This window comes from Oryctolagus cuniculus, chromosome 15 (genome assembly GCF_964237555.1).
Source record: "Oryctolagus cuniculus chromosome 15, mOryCun1.1, whole genome shotgun sequence".
Lineage (NCBI taxonomy): Eukaryota > Metazoa > Chordata > Mammalia > Lagomorpha > Leporidae > Oryctolagus > Oryctolagus cuniculus.
This window is the reverse complement of record NC_091446.1, coordinates 414773-442425: the sequence shown is the minus strand read 5'-3', so window position 1 is coordinate 442425 and position 27653 is coordinate 414773. Positions and strand designations below refer to the sequence as shown.

Sequence of the window (27653 nt, the reverse complement as noted above, 5' to 3'; positions counted from 1 at the left end):
CCGGCCTGCGGGCCCCGGCCTGCGTCTTCCTGCAGCACCGGCCTGCGGGCCCCGGCCTGCGTCAGCCTGCAGCACCGGCCTGCGGGCCCCGGCCTGCGTCTTCCTGCAGCACCGGCCTGCGGGCCCCGGCCTGCGTCTTCCTGCAGCACCGGCCTGCGGGCCCCGGCCTGCGTCGGCCTGCAGCACCGGCAGTTTAGGCTCACACTGTCCTGTGCTCTGGAGTAAGCAGCAGAGCCAGGACCTGGGCGGAGTCGGGGCCCCAGCAGCCGGGCTCAGACTCACGCCTCTCACCCCGCCACGGCCGGCTCTCCTAGGCCTCCCCAGCCTCCTCGGGGCCTGGGGCGGGCTGTACCTCCACGGCTGTCCTGATCTCTGTCGTGGCCCCCGAGTCCAGCGGCGTGTGAGGCACGATGGGCCGCACCGACTTCTTGGACTTCTCGGGCGTCTGGGTTGGAATCCAGCTGATGATGAGGCCCCGTGCCAGGGCGCTGCAGAGCACCGCCAAGGTCTGCACATCCCTGCAGGGAGAGCGCCGGGCACTGCAGAGCGCCACCAAGGCCTGCCCGTCCCTGCAGGGGGAGCGCCGGGCACTGCAGAGCACCGCCAAGGCCTGCCCGTCCCTGCAGGGAGAGCACCGGGCACTGCAGGGCGCCACCAAGGCCTGCCCGTCCCTGCAGGGGGAGCGCCAGGCACTGCAGGGCGCCGCCAAGGCCTGCCCATCCCTGCAGGGGGAGCGCCGGGCACTGCAGGGCGCCACCAAGGTCTGCCTGTCCCTGCAGGGAGAGTGCCGGACAGGCAGGGGGCTGACCTCACCCACGCATTCGGCAGAGACGCAGCCGCCACCATGTGCCCATCCAGGGAGCTGCTCTCAGGCCTGGGCAGTGGGACGGGGCAGTGTCCACTGCCAGGGATACGGTGTCCCCCCTGGCGGGAGGCCGTGAAGAACAGTTGCCAGTCACAGGGTCTCGCCAGAAACCTCACGGCGCCCAGACACTGAGAACAGCGACAGAGGTCTTGGGTGCCACAGCAGCATGCGGTCGGCCCAGGCTGGACACAGGTGGCCGCTGCTGACCGCACTCACAGTCCGCTCTCCGTGTACTGTCACGTCTGCGGCTGCTCCTTACTCACTACCGTTTGCTCCCCCCCTTGCCCAAATTTCTCATTTTAGCTGGGGATGGTTTCGCACCAGCGCCTGGCTGAGCCCAGGCCTCTCAGAGCACCCACCCGTGGTGGCCGGTGTCCTTGACGATGCTCAGGAGGTGGGACAGGGCGTCCACCAGCTCCTTCTGCCGCCCGGCCACGATGAGGTGGCGGTTGTGGTTCAGGACGTAGACCATGGCGTTCTGCACGATCCAGGCTTCCCCGATCTCCCGTCCAATCTCCGCGGAGCGCAGCCAGTTGCTCATGGCATACTGAGACAGGTTTTCCACCCAGGCTCTGCCGAGGGCGCAGAGGGGTTGGGTCCGTCACAGCCTCAGCCACACCCACTCAGCATGCAGGGCAGGGGCCACACAGAGCCCATGGCCCACCCAGGGCGGCCTGGGGCGTTGTGGGCCCGGCCCAGCTCACCCACTCCTCCACTGCACCAGCCCCACGTGGCCTCATTCCCACCTGGACACCCGCAGCTGCCCCCTGCTGGCCTTCCCTTGCCATCAGGCCGGCCGGACGCCGGGCTGGGCCACTCTGTCCACGGTCCAGCCATCCCTCGCTTCCCTGCCTCCCCTCCATTCTGCCCTGGGCTGCCCTCCTGCCTGGCCACAGGGCGTGACACTTGGTCCCCTTACTGTATGCAGGCAGCTGTTTGTCACTCAGCCCCACGTGGGCGTGGACAGGGCCCGGCCGTCCACTCTGTGAGCCAGGCACTGTCTGCTCACGTTTTAGCCACTGAGCTCAGGGACCCTAGTTTGCTCCAGCCTGGCCACAGCCAGGAGAGACAGCCCCTGAGGCTGCCGCCTGGACAGCTGTGGGCTCACAGGGAGGGACCCGGGCAGGACCTGTGCTGGGCCTGGGGCTGGGGGAGGGGTGGGAGCGCGGTGCTCCAGCCTGTGCGCAAACGGAGCCGTGCCTGCCGCTGTGCCCCTCGCTTCCACGGCACGTCGCACGGCACGCCAGGCGCTCCCGGGCCGGCCCCACCACCCCGGACGGAAGCCGTGCGGCTTTTCTTCTTGGCCGACAGGGAAGCAGCTCCTTGTCTGAGAGCTGGCTGAGGGCGGTGTGTGTCGCGCGTGACGGGAAAGCCGGTCTCTGACTGCCAGCTGGCAAACAGGCCGCTCACTCACGAGTGGCACACCGCCCCGTCTTGCTGGGACACCTGCCGGCACAGAGGGCCCTGCCCCCCTGGTCAGCTGCCGGCACTGCCCACCTGTACGTGGCCCACTCTGCACTCGTCTCTGGGGACTCAGGCACGTAGCCGGCTGGGTGCTGGCTCAAGTCCTCGGGGGGGATGGGTGGATCATTCAGCTCCACGCCTTCTGACCGCAGCAAATGGACAGTGGCCTGCAAAGGAAGTGGGCAGCAAGGGAGGTCAGCGGGGGGCGCACACAGCACAGAGGTCGTGGGGCCAGGGGGAGAAAGGGAGTGGGGGAGGGGAGGAGGGAGGGGGGAGGCAGGGAGTGGGGGAGGGAGGGGAAGGGAGGGGGAGGGAGGGGGAGGGGGAGTGGAGGAGGTGGGAGTGGGAGGGAAGGAGGCTGAGAGGGAGGCAAGGAGTTGAGGAGGGAGGGAGGTGTGGGGGATGCGGGGAGTGGGGGCGGGGGGGGAGGGGGGAGGGAGGCGGGGACGTAGGCACGCACCTCGGCGTTGATGAACCCCACCTCGGCGAACTTCCGCAGCAGGTCGGGCAGCATCTGCCGGTGCAGGGCGGCCTCTGAGGGGCCCCAGGAGTCCTGCACGGAGCCGTTCCCACCCTTCTTCTTCTTCCCTGGGGGGAGGGGGCGGGGGTCTCTGGAGGCTTCTCTGCCCAAGAAGGGGCTGGAGGAGCTTCTCTGGGTGTGGTCAGTGCCAGCTCTGGGCCACAGCCCCACTGGCTCGGCCCTGGGCTGGGTGGGGAGGCCCGGGTGGCTGAGGCCGGGCCCTGGGCGGGGTGGGGAGGCCGGGCCCTGGGTCGGGTGAGGAGGCCCGGGTGGCTGAGGCCGGGCCCTGGGCGGGTGGGGAGGCCGGGCCCTGGGAGGGGAGGGGAGGCCCGGGTGGCTGAGGCCGGGCCCTGGACGGGTGGGGAGGCCAGGCCCTGGGAGGGGAGGGGAGGCCCGGGTGGCTGAGGCCGGGCCCTGGGCGGGTGGGGAGGCCTGGCCGTACCCTTCCTGAGTTTCAGCGGCTTCTTCTCCTTGATGTTGTCGTACAGGAGGCAGAAGCGGCTCGCCGTCCGGCACACGTCCCACACCCCCTGCTTCCGGGCGACCTTGGCGAGCTCTGTCCAAATCTCGATTCTGCTCCCCGGGACCCAGACGGGGTGAACAGCCGCACAGTCGGTCGGGAAGCAACGCAAGGGCAGCTCGACACGAGCAGCCACGCCAGCCAGGCGCCCGCGGCCCCGAGACCAGCAGCAGAAGCTCAGGGCTGGGAAACGCCTCCTCTTCTCCTGGGGGGTGGGGGCGGGTCTCCTGGGCTGCAGACCCCCGGCCTGAACACTGGCCTGCTCAGGCCACCGAGACCAGGGCTGTCTGTCCCTCTCGGGAACACACCTCACGGGCCAGATGTGGAAATCCTTCAAGTCCAAAACCCCACAAGCCACAGTCCCGGAAGATTAAGATCCTGACGGGAGGGGCCTGCACGGTGGCACAGTGGGAAAAGCTGTTGCCTGCAGCGCCGGCATCCCATATGGGCACTGGTTCAAGTCCCAGCTGCTCCTATCCAGTCTATCCAGCTCTACACTGTGGCCTGGGAAAGCAGTGGGGAATGGCCCAAGTCCTCGGGCCCTTGCACCTGCATTGGAGACCCGGAAGCAGCTCCTGGCCCCTGGCTTCAGACTGGCTCAGCTCCAGCCGTTGCGGCCAATTGGGGAGTGAACCAGCAGATGGAAGACCCCTCTCTCTCTGTCTCTCCTCTCTCTGTGTAGCTCTTTCAAATAAATAAATATTAAAAAAAAAAAAAAAAAAAGGATCCTGACGAGAGGAATCCCCCAGATAGCAATCCCCACGGGGAAAAGCTGCCCTCAAGGGCCGGGCCAGATGCTGTGGCCCCTGCCTGGGACGCCGTGGCCCCTGCTCTGGGACAAAAGCCTGCAGGTCACAGGTCTCTGGGAGACTGCCATGATGACCTTATGGGTCCTCACCGACCTCAGCTGAAGACAGAGCCACCCATCAGCGGCAAGATCTCAGACGGCCACGGTCCCCAGCCTCGGGGGACAGCTGTGCCCCTCACACTGTGTGTCCAGCCGTGGCTGCACACCCATGGTGCTGCTGTTCGTGGCCAGGAGTGGGTGCAGCTACACACGTGCACTTTCTGTGTAAAGTGGCCTGTGACGTGTTCGGCCAAATTTTTCATGGTTCTCGAAGATTCTCATTTAAAAAGGTAGATAACTGTCTCCTAGGTTTTGGAGACTTTGACGTTCTGTGGATTTTAGACTTCGGAATCTGGATCTTTGGGCCCAGGGAGTCCTGGCGTGGGCGTGGGGCCCCTCCCGACTCACCGCTCTTTGTCGTTTTCATTCCCCAGACGCCGCAAGTGGCCGGCGGCCTTGTCCACGCTGATCATGTGGTGCCGCGCCTTGGCGAAGAGGTAGGTGAACCGGCCCCTGTTTTTCCCAGTGGACACTGACAGCAGAAAACAAAACCAGGTGTGCACGTTGGCCGTGCAGGGTTGGGTGTGTTCAGGTGGGCGTCTGATACCAGCAGCGGGGGCTGAGCCTCGAGGGGCCCCACACCGGGCGTGGCATCTCCGCCCCCGGAAGCAGCCTGTTTCAGAATCTGGCCCATGCCCCACTCACTGCCCCTTCTGTGGCAGCAGCATCCTGACCAGAGCACCAGGCCTCTGACCCTCCTCCGCCCTCTCGCCACCCCCGCCCACCCCAGACCCTGAGGTTTATCTGCATGGTGAACCCACTCTCCTCCTGGCAAACAAACCATCAACACCGAGAACCCAATGCCATCCGAGGGCCAGGCACCCAGGACAGCAAGAACCCAATGCCATCCGAGGGCCAGGCACCCAGGACAGCAAGAACTCAATGCCATCCGAGGGCCAGGCACCCAGGACAGCAAGAACCCAATGCCATCCGAGGGCCAGGCACCCAGGACAGCAAGAACCCAATGCTATCTGAGGGCCAGGCACCCAGGACAGCGAGAACCCAATGCCATCCGAGGGCCAGGCACCCAGGACAGCAAGAACCCAATGCTATCTGAGGGCCAGGCACCCAGGACAGCGAGAACCCAATGCCATCCGAGGGCCAGGCACCCAGGACAGCGAGAACCCAATGCCATCCGAGGGCCAGGCACCCAGGACAGCGGCTCCCGGATGCATCGGGCACTGGGCCTGTCCCAGACTCAGGAGGACCCCGGGTGTGAAGCTGGGCTCTCTGGCTGGGCCCTGCCCTCTTGGACACCACAGCCCCTCACCTTAGGAGCCGACCCAGGGCCTCCCTCCCTCCAAGCAGCTGCTGCCTGGCTTAGCAGCCCCTCAGCCACCACCCCGGCAGGTGCACATGCAGCTGGCCCCAGGTGCCCCAGCTCACACTCAGAGAGAAACGAATCAAGAGGAGCAAATCAGAGCGTGGAGGTGACGACAGGTCCATCACCACTGGGCCCGGGATGGGGTACGGCAGATGGGCAGGCAGGCAGGGCGCCCAGACCGTCCACGGCAGCTTCCTAAGCCCCACTGAGGGCCCATCCCACTGTATTCCCAACCCCTGCTTACACCTGCCATGCAGCCGTGGCTCCGGTCCTCTCCTGGGTGGGAGCCGAGCTCGGCCAGCCTCACTGCCCACCCTGTCCACCCCCAGAGATGCGGGGCCAAGGAGACCTCCCCAGCACACGGGGGACAGCGAGGCCTCACACTCTGTGACTCAGAATGAGTTTAGAATCTCCCTGGGGACACAAGGCCAGGGCTGGTGTGAGCACTGTGACCTTGGGAGGCACGAATCCAGGTCCTCGTGCCTGGGCCAGCGTCATGGGCTGAGCTGTCGCAGGACAGCGCAAGGCCCTGGGGCTGCTGAGCGCACCAGAACCACGCCAAGCCGGGGCCGGGGCTCTGGGCGGACCAGCTCACCTTTGGCCTCGTTCTCACTGTCCAGCACGATCTGGAAGGTGTCGGGGGCCAGGGCCAGGCCCGCGTTCACCAGCAGGGCCCGCTTCTTCCTCACGCTGTCTCTATGGGCGGCTTTTCTGGCCTGCGGGAGGCAGAGGAAGAGTGGCGGCCCCTCTGGCTGTGAGGCCCTCGGGGGCCTCCCGGCGGCGGGGTGGGCCCCGGGCAGCTGCCACTCCTGCCCAGCTCCCAGGATGGGGGGACCCACGGTGGCCGCGTCCGCACCTGCTCGATGGCCATGATGGCCTTGTCCTCCGGGCGCTCAGGGGACTGGTAGAGCATGGTGCACAGGCGCAGCCGGTTGAAGGCCATCTGGAGCTTGTCCCGGTAGAGCCCCAGGCTGTCGAGGGCCTGGGCCTTCTGCAGGTGCTGCATGGCGGGCTCCAGCCGGTCCTCGTCCTCCTCAATGTGCGCCAGCTCCATGTGCACTTGGCAGCGCAGCAGGGTCATCAGGCTGGGGACGGGCGGCGTGCGTGAGAGGCCGTGCGGGCCATGACGCGCCCGCTGTGCAGGGTGCCCCGGCTTTCTGGTCTCTGGTCACAGCCCTGCCCTTAGGACTCACGCAGAGGGAGAGGCCCCTGCAGCCCGCTGCACACCGCGGTGCTCGGCTGGTGAGAGCTGGAGGCAGGCGGCGGCAGACTGCTCTCCACGTCTGCTCTGCCAGTGAGGAGGGGCCTGGGCCGTGGCTTGTCAGCACCTCGGAGACCCAGCTGAGACACCAGAGCGACCTCTGACCTTAGCACCAAGAGCCACCCCTGCCCAGACAGAACCTAACGTGAAAGCCTGGTGAGATGTGTGGGTGTGGCAGTGTTGGGGGTCAGACACCCACATCTTGAGCCACGGCTCAGAGACAGAGACAGTGAGAGACAGCGATAGTGACTGAGACAGTGATGGAGACAGAGACAGTGAGAGACAGAGATAGTGACTGAGACAGTGACGGAGACAGAGACAGTGAGAGACAATGACAGAGAGAGACAGTGACAGAGACAGTGACAGTGACAGTGACTGAGAGACACAGTGACGGTGACAGAGACAGTGACGGTGACAGTGACAGAGAGACAGTGACAGTGACTGAGAGACACAGTGACAGTGACAGAGACAGAGACAGTGACTGAGAGACACAGTGACAGTGACAGAGACAGAGACAGTGACTGAGAGACACAGTGACAGTGACAGAGACAGTGAGAGACGGTGACAGAGACAGAGATTGTGACAGAGCAGAGACACAGTGACAGAGACCGAGTCTGACAGTGAGAGACAGAGACACAGTGACAGTGACAGAGATTGTGACAGTGGCAGAGACAGTGACGGTGACCGAGTCTGACAGTGAGACACACGTTAGAGAACAGAAAGGAGGAAACAGGAGACTCGCAGGGCCCCCTGCTCACGAGGGCCCGACGACCAGAGGCTGCAGAGGCGGCTCGGCCTCATGGGCTGTGGCCCTGAAGGACGCACACGAGTATCACGGCCCTAGAGAATCCCTGCTCCCAAGGGGCAAAACCGAGAAACCAAGAAGCCAGCGGAGGAAATGAAACAGAGCTCCACAATATTCAGGCTGGGGGCCGGCACTGTGGCGTAGCTGGGAAGGCGCCTGTGGTGCCGGCATCCCACACGGGCGCCGGTTTAAGTCCGGCTTCTCCACTCCCGGTCAAGTTCTCTGCTATGGCCTGGGCAGTGGAAGATGGCCCAAGTCCTGGACCCCTGGAAGAGGCTCCTGGCTCCTGGCTTCGGATCAGCTCAGCTCCAGCCGTTGTGGCCATCTGGGGAGTGAACCAGCAGGTGGAAGCCCCCCCCCCACCTCTGCCTCTCTATAACTCTGCCTTTCCATTAAATAAATAAATCTTTTTTAAAAAGTTCCGTTAACTGCAGGAAAGGCAGAGACAGAGCACAGCAGATGCAGGAAAAGGGAGAAACTCCCCACGGACAGGAGGGCAGACCTGGACCCAGCGTCAGCCAGCAGAGGCAGACACCCCACGTCAGAGGTCCTTCACGAGGTTCCATGTGCACCATGTAAGACACATGCCTTCAAGAATCTTCTGGGGAGGAGCGGGATGAGTCGCAGGCCCGCAGCACCGGCCCAGACACGGACCAGCGGCAGACGAGCAGCCCCAAGGGCCTGGAGAAGCCCCGGTCCAAACCCCAGAAAGCGGAAGGGTCCCAAGTCACATCACACCCGAGTGCACTGAGGAGCACTCTGGGTTTGATTTCCAAATCTGGAAACGAATGCTCAACCTGTACTATGGAACCTTCCAGAACAGTGGGCCTCAAAGTTGTCCAGAGACCCTGGGGGTCTCTAAGACCCAGCCAGTGGGGTCCACCAGGCAAGCTGCTTTTACCCACAGACATCATTCTCCAGGCCACGCACGTTTTTCATGAATATACCTGTGACATGACAAGGTCATTGCACTACTGTCCATGGCAACGTTCACGTGTGTGTTCCCGTGTTTAATGTTTTTCCATTTTAATTTCTAATTCAGTGAACATCAGGAAACACAACCCACTAGCGGCAGCTCTCTGGAGTCCTGAGGGAGAGCAGGGGGTCCTGGTCTGGCCAGGCTGTCCCGCGAGGAAACGGGGGACCACGACCTTAGCAGAGGAAGCAGTCTCGCCCAAGACAGACGCAGCGCAGCCAAGGCACAAGGCTCACTCACCCACGAGCACCTTGCGCCTCAAGATGGGCCGCTCAGACCCCGGCTCGGGGGAGACAAGCAGGCCGCCGCGTGGCCAGGGCGCAGAGTTCCGGGAAACAACACCGGCAAACGGGCAACCAGAACACGAAACGGTGCTTGCCGCTGCCCAGGCGGGAAACTAAAAATCCACCAGGAAATCCCGGTGTGAATCCAGGGAGGGGCTCAAAGCACCACACTTGGCAGCCCCTGCACCACGGCGTGGGCGGAGCCAACGCGTCTACAGGTGTTGGAAAGGCACCCACCATGTCCCCTTCCAGCAACCCCAGCAACGCCCCCGCCAAACGGCCCCCGGCAGGCGAGGAGAGGCGGCAGACTCTAACTCTACCTGGAAAGAAAGGAAGGGAGGGAGGGAGGGAGGGAGGGAGGGAGGGAGGAAGGAATGCCATCATCCGGCACCACGGGGGCATCGGCCCGTGCACAGCCGCTGCACGCCAGGTGCTCAGCACACAAGTGCAGAAAAGCAGCGGAATCCCCGGCCTGCACCCCCGGGCCCGCCCCACCTGTCCACCTTCTCCAGGACCTCGGCGATGCTGGCCAGCGGCTTCCGCAGGAGGTGCCGCAGGTTGTGCTGCAGCAGGGGCAGGCAGGCGTTCCACTGGGTGGTGCACACCACGTGGATGACCTGGGCGTCGCCCAGGCGGGCCGCACGCTGCAGCGCCAGGTCCAGTCTCTTGATGATGCTCAGCTGGCTCTGCAGAGGGCACAGTGGACGGCACACGGCGTGAGCTGGCAGAGCCGGTGCTGCCGCAGGGTTGGGGCTCATGCCGGGAGCTCGGTACCGGCTTCATCGCATGTGCCAGAGAGCAGTGGCCTTTTCCTAGATGGGAGCAGGAGCTTCGTGACGCACGCTCGAGTCTCAGATGTGCTGTCCACTTCCACGGAGCTGTCTGTCTTCTACGGCTCATGGGAGTACGTATTCAGGGGGTGGTAGACCTGGGGCGCTGGGGGACCTGAGGACCTGGGGGACCTGGGGGACCTGAGGACCTGGGGGACCTGAGGACCTGGGGGACCTGGGGGACCTGAGGACCTGGGGGACCTGGGGGACCAGGAGACCTGAGGACCTGAGGACCTGGAAGACCTGGGGGACCTGAGGACCTGGCAGACCTGAGGACCTGGGGGACCTGGGGGACCTGAGGACCTGAGGACCTGAGGGACCTGAGGACCTGAGGACCTGAGCACCTGGGGACCTGGGGGACCTGAGGACCTGGGGGACCTGGGGGACCTGAGGACCTGGGGGACCTGAGGACCTGGGGGACCTGGGGACCTGAGGACCTGGGGGACCTGAGGACCTGGGGGACCTGGGACCTGAGGACCTGAGGACCTGAGGACCTGGGGGACCTGGGGGACCAGGAGACCTGAGGACCTGAGGACCTGAGGACCTGGAAGACCTGGGGGACCTGAGGACCTGGCGGACCTGAGGACCTGGGGGACCTGGGGGACCTGAGGACCTGAGGACCTGAGGGACCTGAGGACCTGAGGACCTGAGCACCTGGGGACCTGGGGGACCTGAGGACCTGGGGGACCTGAGGACCTGGGGGACCTGAGGACCTGAGGACCTGGGGGACCTGAGGACCTGAGGACCTGAGGACCTGAGGACCTGGGGGACCTGGGGGACCTGAGGACCTGAGGACCTGAGGACCTGGGGGACCAGGAGACCTGAGGACCTGAGGACCTGGAAGACCTGGGGGACCTGAGGACCTGGAGGACCTGGGGGACCTGAGGACCTGGAGGACCTGGGGGACCTGAGGACCTGAGGACCTGAGCGCCTGGGGACCTGGGGGACCTGAGGACCTGAGGACCTGGGGGACCTGAGGACATGAGGACCTGAGGACCTGGGGGACCTGGGGGACCTGAGGACCTGCGGGACCTGGGGACCTGAGGACCTGGGGGACCTTAGGACCTGAGGACCTGAGGTCCTGAGGACCTGAGGACCTGGGGGACCTGGGGGACTTGAGGACCTGAGGAACTGGGGGACCTGGGGGACCTGAGGACCTGTGGACCTGAGGACCTGAGGACCTGGGGGACCTGGGGGACCTGACGACCTGAGGACCTGGGGGACCTGAGGACCTGAGGACCTGAAGACCTGAGGACCTGGGGGACCTGAGGACCTGACGACCTGAGGACCTGGGGGACCTGGGGCGCTGGGGGACATGAGGACCTGGGAGACCTGGGGGACCTGAGGACCTGACGACCTGCGGACCTGGGGGACCTGAGGACCTGAGGATCTGAGGACCTGGGGGACCTGAGGACCTGAGGACCTGGGGGACCTGAGGACCTGAGGACCTGAGGACCTGAGGACCTGGGGGACCTGAGGTCCTGAGGACCTGAGGACCTGGGGGACCTGGGGCGCTGAGGGACCTGAGGACCTGGGGACCTGAGGATCTGGGGACCTGGGGGACCTTAGGACCTGAGGACCTGAGGTCCTGAGGACCTGAGGACCTGGGGGACCTGGGGGACCTGAGGACCTGACGACCTGAGGACCTGGGGGACCTGAGGACCTGAGGACCTGGGGGACCTGAGGACCTATGGACCTGAGGACCTGAGGACCTGGGGGACCTGGGGGACCTGACGACCTGACGACCTGAGGACCTGGGGGACCTGAGGACCTGAGGACCTGAAGACCTGAGGACCTGGGGGACCTGGGGGACTTGAGGACCTGAGGAACTGGGGGACCTGAGGACCTGAGGACCTGGGGGACCTGCGGACCTGAGGACCTGGGGGACCTGAGGACCTGAGGACCTGAGGACCTGAGGACCTGGGGGACCTGGGGGACCTGAGGACCTGAGGACCTGAGGACCTGGGGGACCTGAGGACCTGAGGACCTGAGCACCTGGGGACCTGGGGGACCTGAGGACCTGAGGACCTGGGGGACCTGAGGACCTGGCAGACCTGAGGACCTGGGGGACCTGGGGGACCTGAGGACCTGAGGACCTGAGGGACCTGAGGACCTGAGGACCTGAGCACCTGGGGACCTGGGGGACCTGAGGACCTGGGGGACCTGAGGACCTGGGGGACCTGGGGGACCTGAGGACCTGGGGGACCTGAGGACCTGGGGGACCTGGGGACCTGAGGACCTGGGGGACCTGAGGACCTGGGGGACCTGGGACCTGAGGACCTGAGGACCTGAGGACCTGGGGGACCTGGGGGACCAGGAGACCTGAGGACCTGAGGACCTGAGGACCTGGAAGACCTGGGGGACCTGAGGACCTGGCGGACCTGAGGACCTGGGGGACCTGGGGGACCTGAGGACCTGAGGACCTGAGGGACCTGAGGACCTGAGGACCTGAGCACCTGGGGACCTGGGGGACCTGAGGACCTGGGGGACCTGAGGACCTGGGGGACCTGAGGACCTGAGGACCTGGGGGACCTGAGGACCTGAGGACCTGAGGACCTGAGGACCTGGGGGACCTGGGGGACCTGAGGACCTGAGGACCTGAGGACCTGGGGGACCAGGAGACCTGAGGACCTGAGGACCTGGAAGACCTGGGGGACCTGAGGACCTGGAGGACCTGGGGGACCTGAGGACCTGGAGGACCTGGGGGACCTGAGGACCTGAGGACCTGAGCGCCTGGGGACCTGGGGGACCTGAGGACCTGAGGACCTGGGGGACCTGAGGACATGAGGACCTGAGGACCTGGGGGACCTGGGGGACCTGAGGACCTGCGGGACCTGGGGACCTGAGGACCTGGGGGACCTTAGGACCTGAGGACCTGAGGTCCTGAGGACCTGAGGACCTGGGGGACCTGGGGGACTTGAGGACCTGAGGAACTGGGGGACCTGGGGGACCTGAGGACCTGTGGACCTGAGGACCTGAGGACCTGGGGGACCTGGGGGACCTGACGACCTGAGGACCTGGGGGACCTGAGGACCTGAGGACCTGAAGACCTGAGGACCTGGGGGACCTGAGGACCTGACGACCTGAGGACCTGGGGGACCTGGGGCGCTGGGGGACATGAGGACCTGGGAGACCTGGGGGACCTGAGGACCTGACGACCTGCGGACCTGGGGGACCTGAGGACCTGAGGATCTGAGGACCTGGGGGACCTGAGGACCTGAGGACCTGGGGGACCTGAGGACCTGAGGACCTGAGGACCTGAGGACCTGGGGGACCTGAGGTCCTGAGGACCTGAGGACCTGGGGGACCTGGGGCGCTGAGGGACCTGAGGACCTGGGGACCTGAGGATCTGGGGACCTGGGGGACCTTAGGACCTGAGGACCTGAGGTCCTGAGGACCTGAGGACCTGGGGGACCTGGGGGACCTGAGGACCTGACGACCTGAGGACCTGGGGGACCTGAGGACCTGAGGACCTGGGGGACCTGAGGACCTATGGACCTGAGGACCTGAGGACCTGGGGGACCTGGGGGACCTGACGACCTGACGACCTGAGGACCTGGGGGACCTGAGGACCTGAGGACCTGAAGACCTGAGGACCTGGGGGACCTGGGGGACTTGAGGACCTGAGGAACTGGGGGACCTGAGGACCTGAGGACCTGGGGGACCTGCGGACCTGAGGACCTGGGGGACCTGAGGACCTGAGGACCTGAGGACCTGAGGACCTGGGGGACCTGGGGGACCTGAGGACCTGAGGACCTGAGGACCTGGGGGACCTGAGGACCTGAGGACCTGAGCACCTGGGGACCTGGGGGACCTGAGGACCTGAGGACCTGGGGGACCTGAGGACCTGACGACCTGAGGACCTGGGGGACCTGGGGTGCTGGGGGACATGAGGACCTGGGAGACCTGGGGGACCTGAGGACTTGACTACCTGCAGACCTGGGGGACCTGAGGACCTGAGGACCTGGGGGACCTGAGGACCTGAGGACCTGGGGGACCTGAGGACCTGAGGATCTGAGGACCTGGGGGACCTGAGGACCTGAGGACCTGGGGGACCTGAGGACCTGAGGACCTGGGGCGCTGGGGGACCTGAGGTCCTGAGGACCTGAGGACCTGGGGGACCTGGGGGACCTGAGGACCTGAGGACCTGGGGACCTGAGGATCTGGGGACCTGGGGGACCTGAGGACCTGAGGACCTGAGGACCTGAGGACCTGCGGGACCTGGGGACCTGAGGACCTGGGGGACCTTAGGACCTGAGGACCTGAGGTCCTGAGGACCTGAGGACCTGGGGGACCTGGGGGACCTGAGGACCTGACGACCTGAGGACCTGGGGGACCTGAGGACCTGAGGACCTGGGGGACCTGAGGACCTATGGACCTGAGGACCTGAGGACCTGGGGGACCTGGGGGACCTGACGACCTGACGACCTGAGGACCTGGGGGACCTGAGGACCTGAGGACCTGAGCACCTGGGGACCTGGGGGACCTGAGGACCTGAGGACATGGGGGACCTGGGGGACCTGCGGACCTGAGGACCTGGGGGACCTGGGGACCTGAGGACCTGAGGACCTGAGGACCTGGGGGACCTGGGGGACCTGAGGACCTGACGACCTGAGGACCTGGGGGACCTGAGGACCTGAGGACCTGAGCACCTGGGGACCTGGGGGACCTGAGGACCTGAGGAACTGGGGGACCTGAGGACCTGGGGGACCTGAGGACCTGACGACCTGAGGACCTGGGGGACCTGGGGTGCTGGGGGACATGAGGACCTGGGAGACCTGGGGGACCTGGGGCGCTGGGGGACATGAGGACCTGGGAGACCTGGGGGACCTGAGGACCTGACGACCTGCGGACCTGGGGGACCTGAGGACCTGAGGATCTGAGGACCTGGGGGACCTGAGGACCTGAGGACCTGGGGGACCTGAGGACCTGAGGACCTGAGGACCTGAGGACCTGGGGGACCTGAGGTCCTGAGGACCTGAGGACCTGGGGGACCTGGGGGACCTGAGGACCTGACGACCTGCGGACCTGGGGGACCTGAGGACCTGAGGATCTGAGGACCTGGGGGACCTGAGGACCTGAGGACCTGGGGGACCTGAGGACCTGAGGACCTGAGGACCTGGGGGACCTGAGGTCCTGAGGACCTGAGGACCTGGGGGACCTGGGGCGCTGAGGGACCTGAGGACCTGGGGACCTGAGGATCTGGGGACCTGGGGGACCTTAGGACCTGAGGACCTGAGGTCCTGAGGACCTGAGGACCTGGGGGACCTGGGGGACCTGAGGACCTGACGACCTGAGGACCTGGGGGACCTGAGGACCTGAGGACCTGGGGGACCTGAGGACCTATGGACCTGAGGACCTGAGGACCTGGGGGACCTGGGGGACCTGACGACCTGACGACCTGAGGACCTGGGGGACCTGAGGACCTGAGGACCTGAAGACCTGAGGACCTGGGGGACCTGGGGGACTTGAGGACCTGAGGAACTGGGGGACCTGAGGACCTGAGGACCTGGGGGACCTGCGGACCTGAGGACCTGGGGGACCTGAGGACCTGAGGACCTGAGGACCTGAGGACCTGGGGGACCTGGGGGACCTGAGGACCTGAGGACCTGGGGCGCTGGGGGACCTGAGGTCCTGAGGACCTGAGGACCTGGGGGACCTGAGGACCTGAGGACCTGGGGGACCTGAGGACCTGAGGATCTGAGGACCTGGGGGACCTGAGGACCTGAGGACCTAGGGGACCTGAGGACCTGAGGACCTGGGGGACCTGAGGACCTGAGGACCTGAGGACCTGGGGCGCTGGGGGACCTGAGGTCCTGAGGACCTGAGGACCTGGGGGACCTGGGGCGCTGAGGGACCTGAGGACCTGGGGACCTGAGGATCTGGGGACCTGGGGGACCTGAGGACCTGAGGACCTGAGGACCTGAGGACCTGGGGGACCTGGGGACCTGGGGACCTGAGAACCTGAGGACCTGAGGACCTGGGGGACCTGTGGGACCTGAGGACCTGACGACCTGAGGACCTGGGGGACCTGAGGACCTGAGGACCTGGGGGACCTGAGGACCTGAGGACCTGAGGACCTGGGGGACCTGAGGACCTGAGGACCTGAGGACCTGGGGGACCTGAGGACCTGAGGACCTGAGGACCTGGGGGACCTGAGGACCTGAGGACCTGAGGACCTGGGGGACCTGAGGACCTGAGGACCTGGGGGACCTGAGGACCTGAGGACCTGAGGACCTGAGGACCTGAGGACCTGGGGGACCTGTGGGACCTGAGGACCTGATGACCTGAGGACCTGTGGGACCTGAGGACCTGAGGACCTGAGGACCTGGGGGACCTGGGGACCTGGGGACCTGAGAACCTGAGGACCTGGGGGACCTGAGGACCTGGGGGACCTAAGGATCTGGGGACCTGAGAACCTGAGGACCTGAGGACCTGAGGACCTGGGGGACCTGGGTCTGTGCTCACCCCCCCAAGAGGCTCCAGCTGGGACTATCAACCAGGAACCTGTCTCACCACACCCACCCACGCTCCACCCCATGCCTAGCTCGTCCCCCCAGGGGCCCACATCTCCAGTCTCTGTCTCCTCACACCCTGGGGCCTTGCTTCACTGAGCTCGCTGGCTACGGGGGGTGGAGCCTGCGAGGGAGGCTGCTGGCCATGAGGGACAGTGCTGAGGGGTCCACGTGCCCGCCGTCTCAGCAGCACAGAGGGCGATGGCCCACAGAGGGGAGATGAGGCACTGGCTGCGCCACACCAAGTCCAGCAATGGGTCCAGGCCACGTGCCCAGCACCCTCAAATACGGCCCAGCGTCAGTGGCCGCCAGGTTCCAGGACCCCCGCCGAGGGGCTCACCTCCACGGCCGCTCGGATGTAGGCTTTGGTTTTACTTTCAAGTTTCAGGGCTTCTAATTCACACTCCAGACACTCGATCTCGATCAGCTTCCCGGGGTCCTGGGGGCACCAAGAGGTTTGCACTGGGAGAAGCAGACGTGACTTCGAGGGGCTCCAGGACTCGGTGGCGAGCGGCAACCACACAGGGACGTTGCACGGCACACCGAGCACGATTTCAAGACAACAAAACTCCGCTCCACCCTTTCAGCGGATGGGTGAAGCTCGTCCATTTTAGCAGACTTTGGGTTTTCCAGTAACGAAGCCGATTTCGGACAACTTCCTCGTGTAAGCTCAGCAAATGATTTATCTAAGCCCTGCCTGGCATCTGGACACAAAGCTGCTCAGAGGCCAAGGCCGCGGCTGAGCAGCTCCAGGAGCTGAGCTCGGGCCCAGGCCAGTCAGGGAGCTGCCTGCAGTGTGGTTCCCCTCCCCGGGCCCCTCCAGTCCCAGTGTGGGGAGCACTGGGAGGTGGGCTCCGGTTTTCACAAGGCAACAGGCAGGGTCCCAGGCTTCGCCCAGCTCAGGGGTCTTCTCTGAGCCCCTCACTCAGCATTTCTGAGTCGGACCAGTGCTCCTCGGGCGTACCCACTGCTCTGACACAGCTTTCTTTTTCCTTCCTTCCTTCCTTCCTTCTTTCCTTCCTTCCTTCTTTCCTTCCTTCCTCCCTCCCTCCCTCTCTCCCTCCCTCCCTTCCTTTCTTTCCAGGTAGAGTTAGACAGTGAGAGACAGAGACAGAGAGAAAGGTCTTCCTTCCATTGGTTCACCCCCAAAATGGCTGCTACAGCCAGCGCGCTGTGCCGATCCGAAGCCAGGAGCCAGGTGCTTCTCCTGGTCTCCCATGTGGGTGCAGGGCCACCCTCCACTGCACTCCCGGGCCACAGCAGAGAGCTGGCCTGGAAGAGGAGCAACTGGGACAGAATCCGGTGCCCCGACCAGGACTAGAACCCGGTGTGCCGGCACCGCAGGTGGAGGATTAGCCTAGTGAGCCGCGGCGCCAGCCTCTGACACGGCTTTCATCCTGCTCAAAACAACGCCCAATTGGCATCTGCACGTTTTCTTTGACTCGTGGGTCATTCAGAGACGTGGTTGTTCACCAATATTTGGCTTTTTTTAGGATCTGCTGTTGATTTAGATTTAACTGCACCCTGGGCAGCAAGCACTGGACCTCTGTCCACGTCACGACGCCACGTCACGATACCCATGTCATGACACCCGTCACAATGCCCACATCACGACGCCCACGTCACAACACGCTGCTGTAGAGCTGCCTACAGAGCTCTTCGCTAAGGAACCAGCGTGCAAACAGCAAGTGCCCACACCGTGCTTACGAAAACGTGAGAATACAGCATGTGCAGCTCACAGGGACGAGGGCTCTAACAGGCATGGCGACAGGTGACGAGGGCTGAGTCGTGCATCACCCAGCCTCTGCAATCGAGTTACAAAATCAAACTGAATAAGACCCAGTACCAACGGGGTCACACAGATCCCACCGTGAGACAGCACCTGGGGCGGGAGCTGCTTCCAACAGGAGCTCATGGGGGGGACACGGAGGGCAGGCTGCTGGGCAGAGCGCCCAGGCGAGGCCCAGACCCACAGCACACGGCCGGCTCCTCCGCGGAGCCCGGCACCACAGCCGTGCCCAGGCAGGCCCAGGCAGGCTGGCGTGGCCCCCAGTGAGCCCTCCCCTCACCTCCTCAGCCGTGTTCAGAGCTGAGCTCGGGGCGCTGGACACAAAGCACCAAGCCCAGCACCGGCCCTGGTGACGGCCACACCAGGGAGCCCAGCACTGCTCTCCAGCGCGCAGCCGCGGGCAGGAGCGAAGCCGCGGGCCGTGCGCGTCTGCAACGCCAGGCCAGGGTTCCCAGCAACTTCACGTGCGTGAACGCATTCTGGGAAGAATCCCAACTACGAAAACAGCTTTAGCACGCGTGCGCGCTGCAGCCCTGCCTGGAAGCGGCAGGGATCACCCATCTTCAACGTCTAGTGACAGAGGCCTGGGGGAGGGGCCGGGGGTCTGTGACATGCTGTGGGGGCCGGCAGAGACAGTGGTGTCACCAGGGACCGGTGCCCGTGACACAGGGACAGAGAGAGCAGACACAGAACTGCACGGCACAGGAAGCCGGGCCGGGCGCGGCCCCGGTACCCGCTCACCCTGCCCTCGCCTTCCACACCCACATGCACAGGTGCATCCGCTGTGTCCCTGGCCCGCCCCGCCCCCGGGTCACCTACTTGGATGTCCATCTTTTTCAGGTCCGAGAGGCAGTCCGCAGAGACCTCCTGGGACTTCAGGGTCAAGGACAGACGGGCCAGCTCGCAGAGCAGCAGCACCCTGGAGGGGCGGACGACAGTGACGGCTTAGCGGGGCCTTAGCTCAGCCGGAGGTAGAGGCCCGCACAAACCCGGAGAAAGTCGCAAGATGGAATCAGCTACAAATCAGAAACCCCACGGGGCCAGGACGCAGGCACGCGGGGGAGCCGCAGAGCGGGGCCCCCTCTCCACAGGCCTCTGGTCGGGCAGACCCCAGGACAGGCACCAGGGCAGTGCCATGGGCAGCCACAGGGAAAGGTGTCCCTGGCAGAGCCGGCTCCTCCTGCCACGCACACGCGGAGGCGCCACACCCGAGGTCGCTGCTGAAATGCAGAGGGAGACGCTAAAATCTACACCAAAGCAAATGCAAGGGACCTGCAGAGGCCACACCAGCTCGGAAAGGAACCAAGCTGGTGCTGAGGATTCGCACTAAGCTCAGGAGTAGGGGAGCTGCTGCCCACTGTGTGCAGGAGCCCCTCCTGCCACGGACGCCACCAGAGGTGCCACATGTGCCCCTGGGCACAGCCAGCACCGCGGTGGCCTCCGGCCTCAGCGTGGTGTCACCTGCTGCCCTCTCCCGGGGGCTGCTCTGGGCAGGAGCCGCTCAGCAGAGGGTCCATCTCGCACGGGAGGAGTGGCTCCAGGGAGAGCAGCGGGGCCCCCTGCCTCCCCCCCGCCGACCTCCTCTCCCGGGGCTCACGCTCTGCACCTCTGGCCTCCGTCTCGCCTGCGCTCCAGCCGCGGGGGCCCGAACTGCCTGGCCACCCCCTCAGCTCCGGGAGAGGGGCTCCGCAACAGGACACATCCCTGGGCGCAGAACTGCACACACTCAAGCCTGGCGCAGAGGTGCCGGCAGGGGCCCACCGAGACCTGGGGAGGCCTCAGGCTCCCGGGCCCAGAGCGGGGCGGCTCTGCCTGGCTGCACACGAGGTAGGGGCTCCCTCGAGGGGGACCACGGCTTCTCTAAGGACCCAGTGCTCCTCGCGAGTAAACCACAGGAGCCGGCACTGCACTCTGTTTCCCTAACCACTGCCCCACACTGCCGGAAACCACAAGTCAGCGTGGAGGCGGAGCCACAGAGATGCTGGGCCTGGGTTGTTTCCGTGATTGTGAGGGGTGGGGGCCTCTCCGGCCACAGTGCAGGAAACATGAGGACGGAGGCTGCGAGAGCAGGGACCGGGCTGCCCCACCCCCGAACTGTGGCGTCCACTCGAGGGCTCCTAGGGAGCCACTGGGGAGGTGGATGTGCACCCGGGACCCAGGACTGGTGGGGAGGAAATGTCGGCCCATGTTATGGTCGAAATAAAACATCACTGTGCATCAAAAAAGTGTGTGTGTGTATATATATATATACACACACACACACACACACATATATATATAAAACCAATCTGTACATACACTGGAGATGAAGGGCTCAAATCTCAAATACAAAAGTTATACAAGGGGCTAGCACTGTGGCGTAGCAGGTAAAGCCGCCGCCTGCAGTGCTGGCATCCCATATGGGCACTGGTTCGAGTTCCGGCTGCTCCACTTCCCATCCAGCTCCCTGCTATGGCCTGGGAAAGCAGTAGAGGATGGCCCCAGTCCTTGGGCCCTGCACTCATGTAGGAGACCCAGAAGAAGCTCCTGGCTCCTGGCTTCAGTTCGGCGCAGCTCTGGCCATTGTGGCCATCTGGGGAGTGAACTGGCAGATGGAAGACCTCTCTTTCTCTCTCTCTCTCTCTCTCTCTCTCTCTCTCTCTCTCTAACTCTACCTTTAAAACAAATAAAACAAATCTTTTTTTAAAAAAAGAATTCCATGGTGCCTGTGTTGTAGTGCAGTGGGTTCAGCTGCTGCCTGTGATGCCAGCACCCCATGTGGGCAGCTGTTCAAATCCTGGCTGCTCCACTTCCAGCTCCTGCTGCTAATGGGCCTGGGAAAGCAGCAGAAGGTGCACCCATGGGAGACCTAGATGGAGCCCCCAGATCCTGGCTCCTGGCTTGCAGCCATGTGGGGAATGAACCAGCAGGTGGAAGATCTCGCTCACTTGCTCTTGAACTCTGCCTTTCAAATAAATAAATCTTTTTCCTTAAAAGAAAGAAAGTCTGTGATGATGTCACACAGCCAGATGACGCTGCACCTGTCAGTCCTGAGGCTGCCGTGACAGTGACTCGGGGAGGCAGAAAGAACCCTCTCAGCAGACGCCCGCCTCCGGTTGAGGGCCTGGCCTCATCCACGGTGGCCTCACCTCAACTTGGACTCAAAGTCGCCACAGGCTCAGACTTGGATATTTCTGGGGAATACAACCTGGCACACAAAACCCCCAACTCAACTTTCAAATGGCAAACCGGAAAACCAAAGCACTAATTACAAGCAAAGGAACAAAACGTTTCACGTGGGGCTGGTGCTGTGGCCAGCGGGCTAAGCTGCCACCTGCGATGCCGGCATCCCATGTGGACAATGGTTCGAGTCCCGGCTGCTCCACTTCCAGTCCAGCTCCCTGCTACGGCCTGGGAAAGCAGTGGAAGATGGGCCAAGTGCTTGGGCCCTGCACCCGCGTGGGAGACCTGGATGAGCTCCTGCCCTGCCTTGGCCTCTGCAACCTTTTGGCGAGTGAACCAGCATGTGGAAGATCTGTCTGTCTCTCCCCCACCCCTCTCTGTAACTGCCTTTCAAAATGGATAAATGAGTGGTGCTCGATGTTTCAGGAGCGGAGAGAAGTTGATAAGGAAATCACTGAGGACCCAAACAGCACATTCTCAGAGGAGGGGGCTCTGTGGGCCCTGACACGGCCAACACAGGCTCACTGGTGGCCAGGGACGTGGACACTGAAGCCAGATGAGACAGCTCCACCAGTCGGAGGCCACCAAGCAGGGCGATGCTCCTGACACGGCGGGCAGCCTCGGGCCCAGGCCCTGCTCCGGCGACCCAGCCAGGGCAAAGCCAGAGCTCTGGCCGGGCTCGGCAGACTCAGGAAAGTGCAAGACCGCAGCGAGGAGCTGGAGACCTCCACAGGGGCTCGCCCTCGCGTGGAACGGAACGCCACGGGGCTGTGCCCACGAGTGCCGAGACGCTGTGGCGCTTCACAAGGCACCCCGTGAGGCCACACGATCCAGGACACACCCTGGGCAGAAAAGACTGGAGGGAAGCAGACAAAGGCCAGCGAGGACTGCCTGGAGGAGGAGGACCTCCACTCACGGATTCTCCTGGTTTCTTACACAATTCCGTACTGAACAGTTTTGTGCAGTAAGAACGCAGACGTACGACGGGAGGCGCACGCTTACTTCTCTTCTCTGACGGAAGGGAAGCGCTGGTGATTGTAGTAACAGAGGTGTCTGTGCGCTGTCTTCAGGATCTTGTTCACATCTTCCGGTAAGTCGTTTTTATCCAGTTTTCTAGAATTAATTCAAACACCAGATAGCCACAATATCCTGTCGTGCTCATCACGTTACACTCAGAGAACCCGAATCTCTAAATGTATGTTTCCACTGAACAAAAGCAAAAAATAGTCACGGCCTCTCCCCTCCAGATGTCCCTACCACGGTCTCCTCTTCAACCCCCTGACTCGCGCTGAAGTCTTCTCCTCTCACACCCGCGACAAGGACGCTCACAGGACGTCGTGCACAGGCCCTGAGGCCAGAGCCAGGAACTCGGCTCCAGGGACTGCAGGGGAGCGCCTGGCCGCCACACTGCTGTGGAGCCGGCTCAGAGCTCGGAGCTCACAGGAACAGCCCCTCTGCCTCCAACACTCTGGTCTCCTCACCACCCCCACACGCTGTGACCCCTCACCCCTCACGTCACATGTTGTAACCTCTCACCTCTCATGCTGTGACCCCTCACCCCTCACCTCACACACCGTGACCCCTCACCCCCACAAGCCCTACCCTGTCATCCTCAGACTCACTGGGGTCCCCACCACCCTATTCCCTCTTAGTGCCACGGCCACGTCTCTGCTGCCTGTACCGCAAACCTCCCAAAGGAGCCCCGTCCACCCTGGGTCAATCCCCTCCCCACCCTCTCCAACCCATTTCCCTGGGGTTTTACCCACAAAGGTCCCTTGTTTTGCTGCACCCACGGGCCCATTGGAGCCTCGCCTGGTGGGCGCCCTTCCCGCCCCTCAGAGCCTCTCTCCACCGGCCATGTGCAGGCCTCACTGGCCTCTCCTGGTGAGGCCGGGGGAGGCAGCGCCTGCTCCCCGGCTCCCCGGCGCCCACCCCCTCGGTGTCTCATCCACTCATTGGCACGGGGCGGGGAGGATTGAGTCCTTCACACTCAGACTTGGGAAAACCAACATTTTCCCCCCAAATTACTTACGCTTTTAGCGTGCTGATGTGGTAAGAGACTGACAAGCTAATGGAGTTTTTCTTTTCTTCCTGTAGCTGAAGCTCATCCATCAGTTCATGCCGCACCTGTCACATACGTGAACCCATCACGCACCTGTCACTGGCGCAGCGATGGCCAGTCAGGACACACCTGCCGCCCTCGGGACACAGACAAGGCGCTCTGGCTGGAGGCGGATCTCTGTGCCGACACGGACGCCCGTGCACGTTCCTCCTACAGCTGTCTGCGCGCAACACGAGTCTTCTCGTGCGCTCTTCTATTTAATTCCGCAGCTAGAAGCGATCCACTGCGTCTGAGAGCGAACGGCTGAAGAATGTTTAGTGCACATCCTTGCCGTGACTGTGTATTACAGACGTTCCAGCGCTGAAGGCGCGACGCCATTGCAAGAGAAACACTCGAAGAGTAAAGACGAAGGCAGAAGATCTCGCTTTGTCTTCAAGCTACGTGTGTTTCCACATGCGCTACATATATGTGCATCTCCATGCCCGTGTGTTCTCATATGTGTGTTCTCATATGTGTGTTTACGTAGGTGTTACATTTGTGTGCGTTAACACGTGTGTGCTTGCATGTGCACACGTTACGTGCGTGTGTTTATGCAGGTGCTCTTGTGGCTCCTTCCATCTTGCTGGCGCCTTCCCGCTCCCGTGTGTGTGCCTCTGCCTCCCAGCCTGGCTGCCGCCCTGCCAGCCTCCTCGCGAGGACCCCAGGGCAGCTGCTTCTCCGCGGGCTGCTCGCGTCACTCACCATGGCGGAGTACAGCTGCCGGTACCTGTGCGGCACGTGGGCTTTGACGAACGGCGCTGCTGTGGCGCAGAACCTGGCGGCCTCCTCCTTCCTCCCAGCCTCCAGGTAGCACTCGAGGAGCTCCCTGGACAACGTGGCGACAGCCAGAGTGAAGCCCGGGAACTGGTTTCCGCTCAACTACGTAACGGCCGGGTCTTACACTGATTTTAGGTTTTTGCATCCCACAGACTTCAGGACGACGGCCTGGGATCGGCAGCCTAAGCTGCAGCCAGGTCTGGGGTCGCCAGGAAGGGCCCGCGGGAGCCAGGAGCGCTCCGCTACCCTAGCAACAGGAAAGGGAGTTATGGGCTTGCTAACTACACAGGAGACTTTGGAATGGCATTTTAAAGATCTTACTTATAGTCTGTTCTCTTTAGAAGGCTCCCCACATGGCCACCAGGCAGGCGCCCAAAGCCCGCGTGCCGCGCTCTCTCTGGCTGAGCGTGGGTCCCCTGGCGCTGGCACCATCAGGAGCCTCACTGTCCGAGCCCGTCGGGTCCTCTCTCTCCTCACCTGGACACTTGCTGCGCGAGTCGCTGTGACTCTCAGGGCCTGGGACCCGGCCTCTGCACCACCCTGGGCCCCACAGGGGCCACCTGGGCACAGCTGCACGTGCGTGCCCATTCGGGCTTAGGCTCATGACGCTAAAACGCCTACTGCGTTACAAATTTCCCAAACTGAGATGTCAAAGCACAAGCCAGGAAAAGTGACACAGGATCCGCGTCCTGTGTGCCACCCCAGCGGCAGACGTTCGCACAGATACCGGCTGTGCTCCCGTGGGGTGGGGGAGGCGCTCCCGGACCCCGGCCCCACTCACAGCATCAGCTCCGCACGCCAGTCCTTGTCTTCTTCCTCGGTTTGGTTCAGCACAGTTACGATCTGGTAGAGGCTGGGGATCACGTGGTGGTGGTACCCCGGCTTGAGAAACGGCCTCACCATTTGCCAGTAGAGGACGGAAGCGTTATACACCAGGAAGTAGTACCTGCAGGAGGGAGTGTGCACTGCCGCGCCGCCGCCAGCAGATGGCAGCAGCCACACTGAGACCCAGGGTCACAGAGCCATTTCCCGGACAGCCTGGGCAGCTCTGCTCTGAACGCCCAGGCTTCACTGTCCTGGCCAGCCCCGGGGCCAGGGCTCTCCTCAGTCTGTCCACCCAAAACCCGCCAGCCCCGTGAACACACAGCAGTGAGCAAGGCCTCCTTCGGCTCTCAAGGGACAGACCAGAAGGGGCGAGGATGGGGGAGCAGGCGACGACCTGCTGAAAGATGACCTGAAAGATGACCCGGGCATTCTGGGAGCAAAGCTGGCACAGCCTGTGACGTGGGGCAGGGGAGGGGGCTGGCGGAGGACCCTCCCGGGAGGTCCGGTCTCCTGCAGACACAGGCACCCGCCTGCTTCCTCACAGGGGTGGGGCAGCTCTGCCCCCAGGGCCCAAGACAAGGTGGCTCCTCAGAGCCCCAGGCAGCTGGGACAGGCCCCACCTTCCTCCCAGCTTCTCAGGGAAAGGAGGGGACAATGCCATGGCTACTGTCACCTGCTCCCGCAGGGACTCAGGGGACAGCACCAAGCCCGGCCAGGCAGCTCCCCTCCCCCGACTCCAGCTCCCACCCTTTTCTGCTCACTGCAACCAGGGGTCTCTTCCTACAGGGGCCTGTGACCAGGCGCCCGGGCGCCGGTCAGCCCTGGGGACACAGCTGCCTTGGGAAGCACACGCTGTTCTGAGAGCCCCTGAGCTGGGGCCTCGCTGGCTCTGTTGCGGGGGGGGGGGCATGGGCTGGGCCCCGGATCCCCAGAACCTGCAGGACACAGGCCGGAGAACGCCAGGCACACACGGGGGTGCTGGTGGAGGCCGAGGGGCGCGCGAGGCACCCCCTGCAGGAGCCCCACAAAGCAGGTGGCTGTGGCCCGGGGGACCCCTCCCCCACCCCAGGAACCCCTCAAAGCAAGACGCTGGGCGGAGAGGATGGGACGGAGGGGCCCTGGCGCGGGTCACGGGGGAGGTCCGTCAGGGCGGAGGCATCTACAAGTCACAGCACAAAGCTGCCAAGCGCAGACCTGGAGCCCTGGGGCAATCTGGTCGGCGCACAGCTGCGTTCCCCAGGACAAGGAACATTCCAGAACACTGAAATTAAGGGGGCGACCCCCCCGTCCACTCGGCCACACAGCCAGCCGGAAGCAGCAGGCTGGGCCCGGCCTACCTGGGCTCCCCCTTTGCAAAGTTGATGGCCTTCATGTACTGGGTCACGCAGTTCTCAAATTCCTCCTAAGACACAGAGAGATCGCACGATGCACGGAGGTGCCACGGAACCTGAGACCTCAGCCACGTGCTCCACGGACGCGGGCCTCTCTGGCTTAGCCAAGGGCCCGGGTTCCTGCCGGCTTGTCGGCCAGAGGGCAGCGAGCCACACTCACCAGGTTGTCGGAGGACTTGGGGGCGCACAGCTGGGCCCTGCACAGGTGCGCCCGGCCCAGGAACTGGGTGACCGGCCCTTTCACCTTGAAGTACATCTGGATGCAGTCCTGGCTGACCTCGGGCTCGCCCATCTGCAAAACGCCACCACCGTGACCACGCCAAGGGGCCCCTCAAAGGCCCCCGGCCAGGCCCCGCCCCACAGCCCAGGCCCCGCCCCCTCACCTTGAGGGCCTGCTCGGCGCACAGGACAAACAGGTCTGGGCTGAAGCTCTCCGAGGGGTCCAGCTCCGACTTGCCGCGGTTGGCAGACTTGATCAGCTCGTAGGCTCTCTGCAGAGAGGCCACATCTGCGGGGCAGGCGGCGGGTGAGGACCTCGGGGCCGCTACACACCCCAACTTCCCAGGCGCTCAAGCGTCGAGGCCTGAGACCTCACACTGGACCTCGAGGGGTCGCCGAACCTGAGCTTCCTCTGGGGCGAGGGGTCTTCCCGGAGGCAGGGGTCGTGGGTGCTGGGCCCTCTTTAGTGGATGTGGGCAGGGGTCCCGGGGCCTCGTGGGGGGAGGGGGCAGAGCGAGTTTCTGGGTTGTCCCCGTGGACAGTAATCGTGGAGTCCCGGGGTCTCCCAGGAGCGGGGCCCCGGGCCCACCTTGCTGGCTCTCGGCGCGGGCCAGCTCCTGCGTGATAACCAGGTCCATGGCGCTGGCGCCCAGTCCGTCGGTTTGTGGCAGCCGCGGACCTGTGGCGGTTGCCTAGCGACCGGAGGGACGCGGGGCGCGCGCGCGCGCGCCCGCGGACTACGGGTGGGCGGTGTGGCCACACTTGTGAGGGGCGAGGCCGGGCGACGGACGGGCGGAGGCGGGGGGCGGGGGCTGCAGTGCCGGCGCCCCCAGGGCTCAACGCCAGGACTTGGCCGCGGGGCCCCGGACCTTGGGTTCGCGAGGAGGGGCTGGGCGGGCCAGAGTGAGCAAGGTGCCCGCAGGTGGCGCCCAGGGCGTTGGTGGACAGTGGCAGTCAGGCGGCCCGGGGAAGGCGGGCCGTAGGTGACAGCGGGCTCCTGGAGCTGGGGTTCGTGGGGCAGGGCCACAGGGCCCGCAAGTGCCTCGAGGGGCAGGGAGGAGCGGTGGGCAGGGCGGGTGCAGGCCGGGCCCAGGGTTCTGCCAGGCGGGCCCTGGGTG

The 27653-nt window shown here is 64.3% G+C and overlaps 1 protein-coding gene across 11 annotated transcripts in view; it reads right to left on the bottom strand.

Annotated features, from left to right (window-relative positions):
* Positions 1-27258, bottom strand: part of CFAP46 (cilia and flagella associated protein 46) — a 76718-nt gene extending 49460 nt beyond the window's left edge. For 10 of the 11 annotated variants that reach the window (XR_011382720.1, XR_011382722.1, XR_011382721.1 and 7 more), the window contains exons 1-19: positions 27125-27258; positions 26700-26824; positions 26477-26608; positions 26263-26327; positions 24882-25046; positions 24026-24149; positions 23255-23349; positions 22225-22335; positions 18880-18979; positions 16612-16710; positions 9422-9612; positions 6457-6685; positions 6196-6316; positions 4625-4748; positions 3292-3422; positions 2790-2917; positions 2363-2496; positions 1225-1437; positions 353-518 (exon numbers count right to left, since the gene is read on the bottom strand). Coding sequence is in view for 8 of the 11 variants with exons in the window: in XM_070058264.1 (XP_069914365.1) it covers positions 353-518; positions 1225-1437; positions 2363-2496; positions 2790-2917; positions 3292-3422; positions 4625-4748; positions 6196-6316; positions 6457-6685; positions 9422-9612; positions 16612-16710; positions 18880-18979; positions 22225-22335; positions 23255-23349; positions 24026-24149; positions 24882-25046; positions 26263-26327; positions 26477-26608; positions 26700-26824; positions 27125-27173 (2502 nt within the window). In the remaining 3 variants the exon portion in view is untranslated. Of the gene's footprint in view, positions 1-352; positions 519-1224; positions 1438-2362; positions 2497-2789; positions 2918-3291; positions 3423-4624; positions 4749-6195; positions 6317-6456; positions 6686-9421; positions 9613-16611; positions 16711-18879; positions 18980-22224; positions 22336-23254; positions 23350-24025; positions 24150-24881; positions 25047-26262; positions 26328-26476; positions 26609-26699; positions 26825-27124 lie in introns of those variants that run through there. The other variant, XM_070058268.1, reaches the window with a different exon arrangement.
* Positions 27259-27653: the final 395 nt, after the last annotated feature.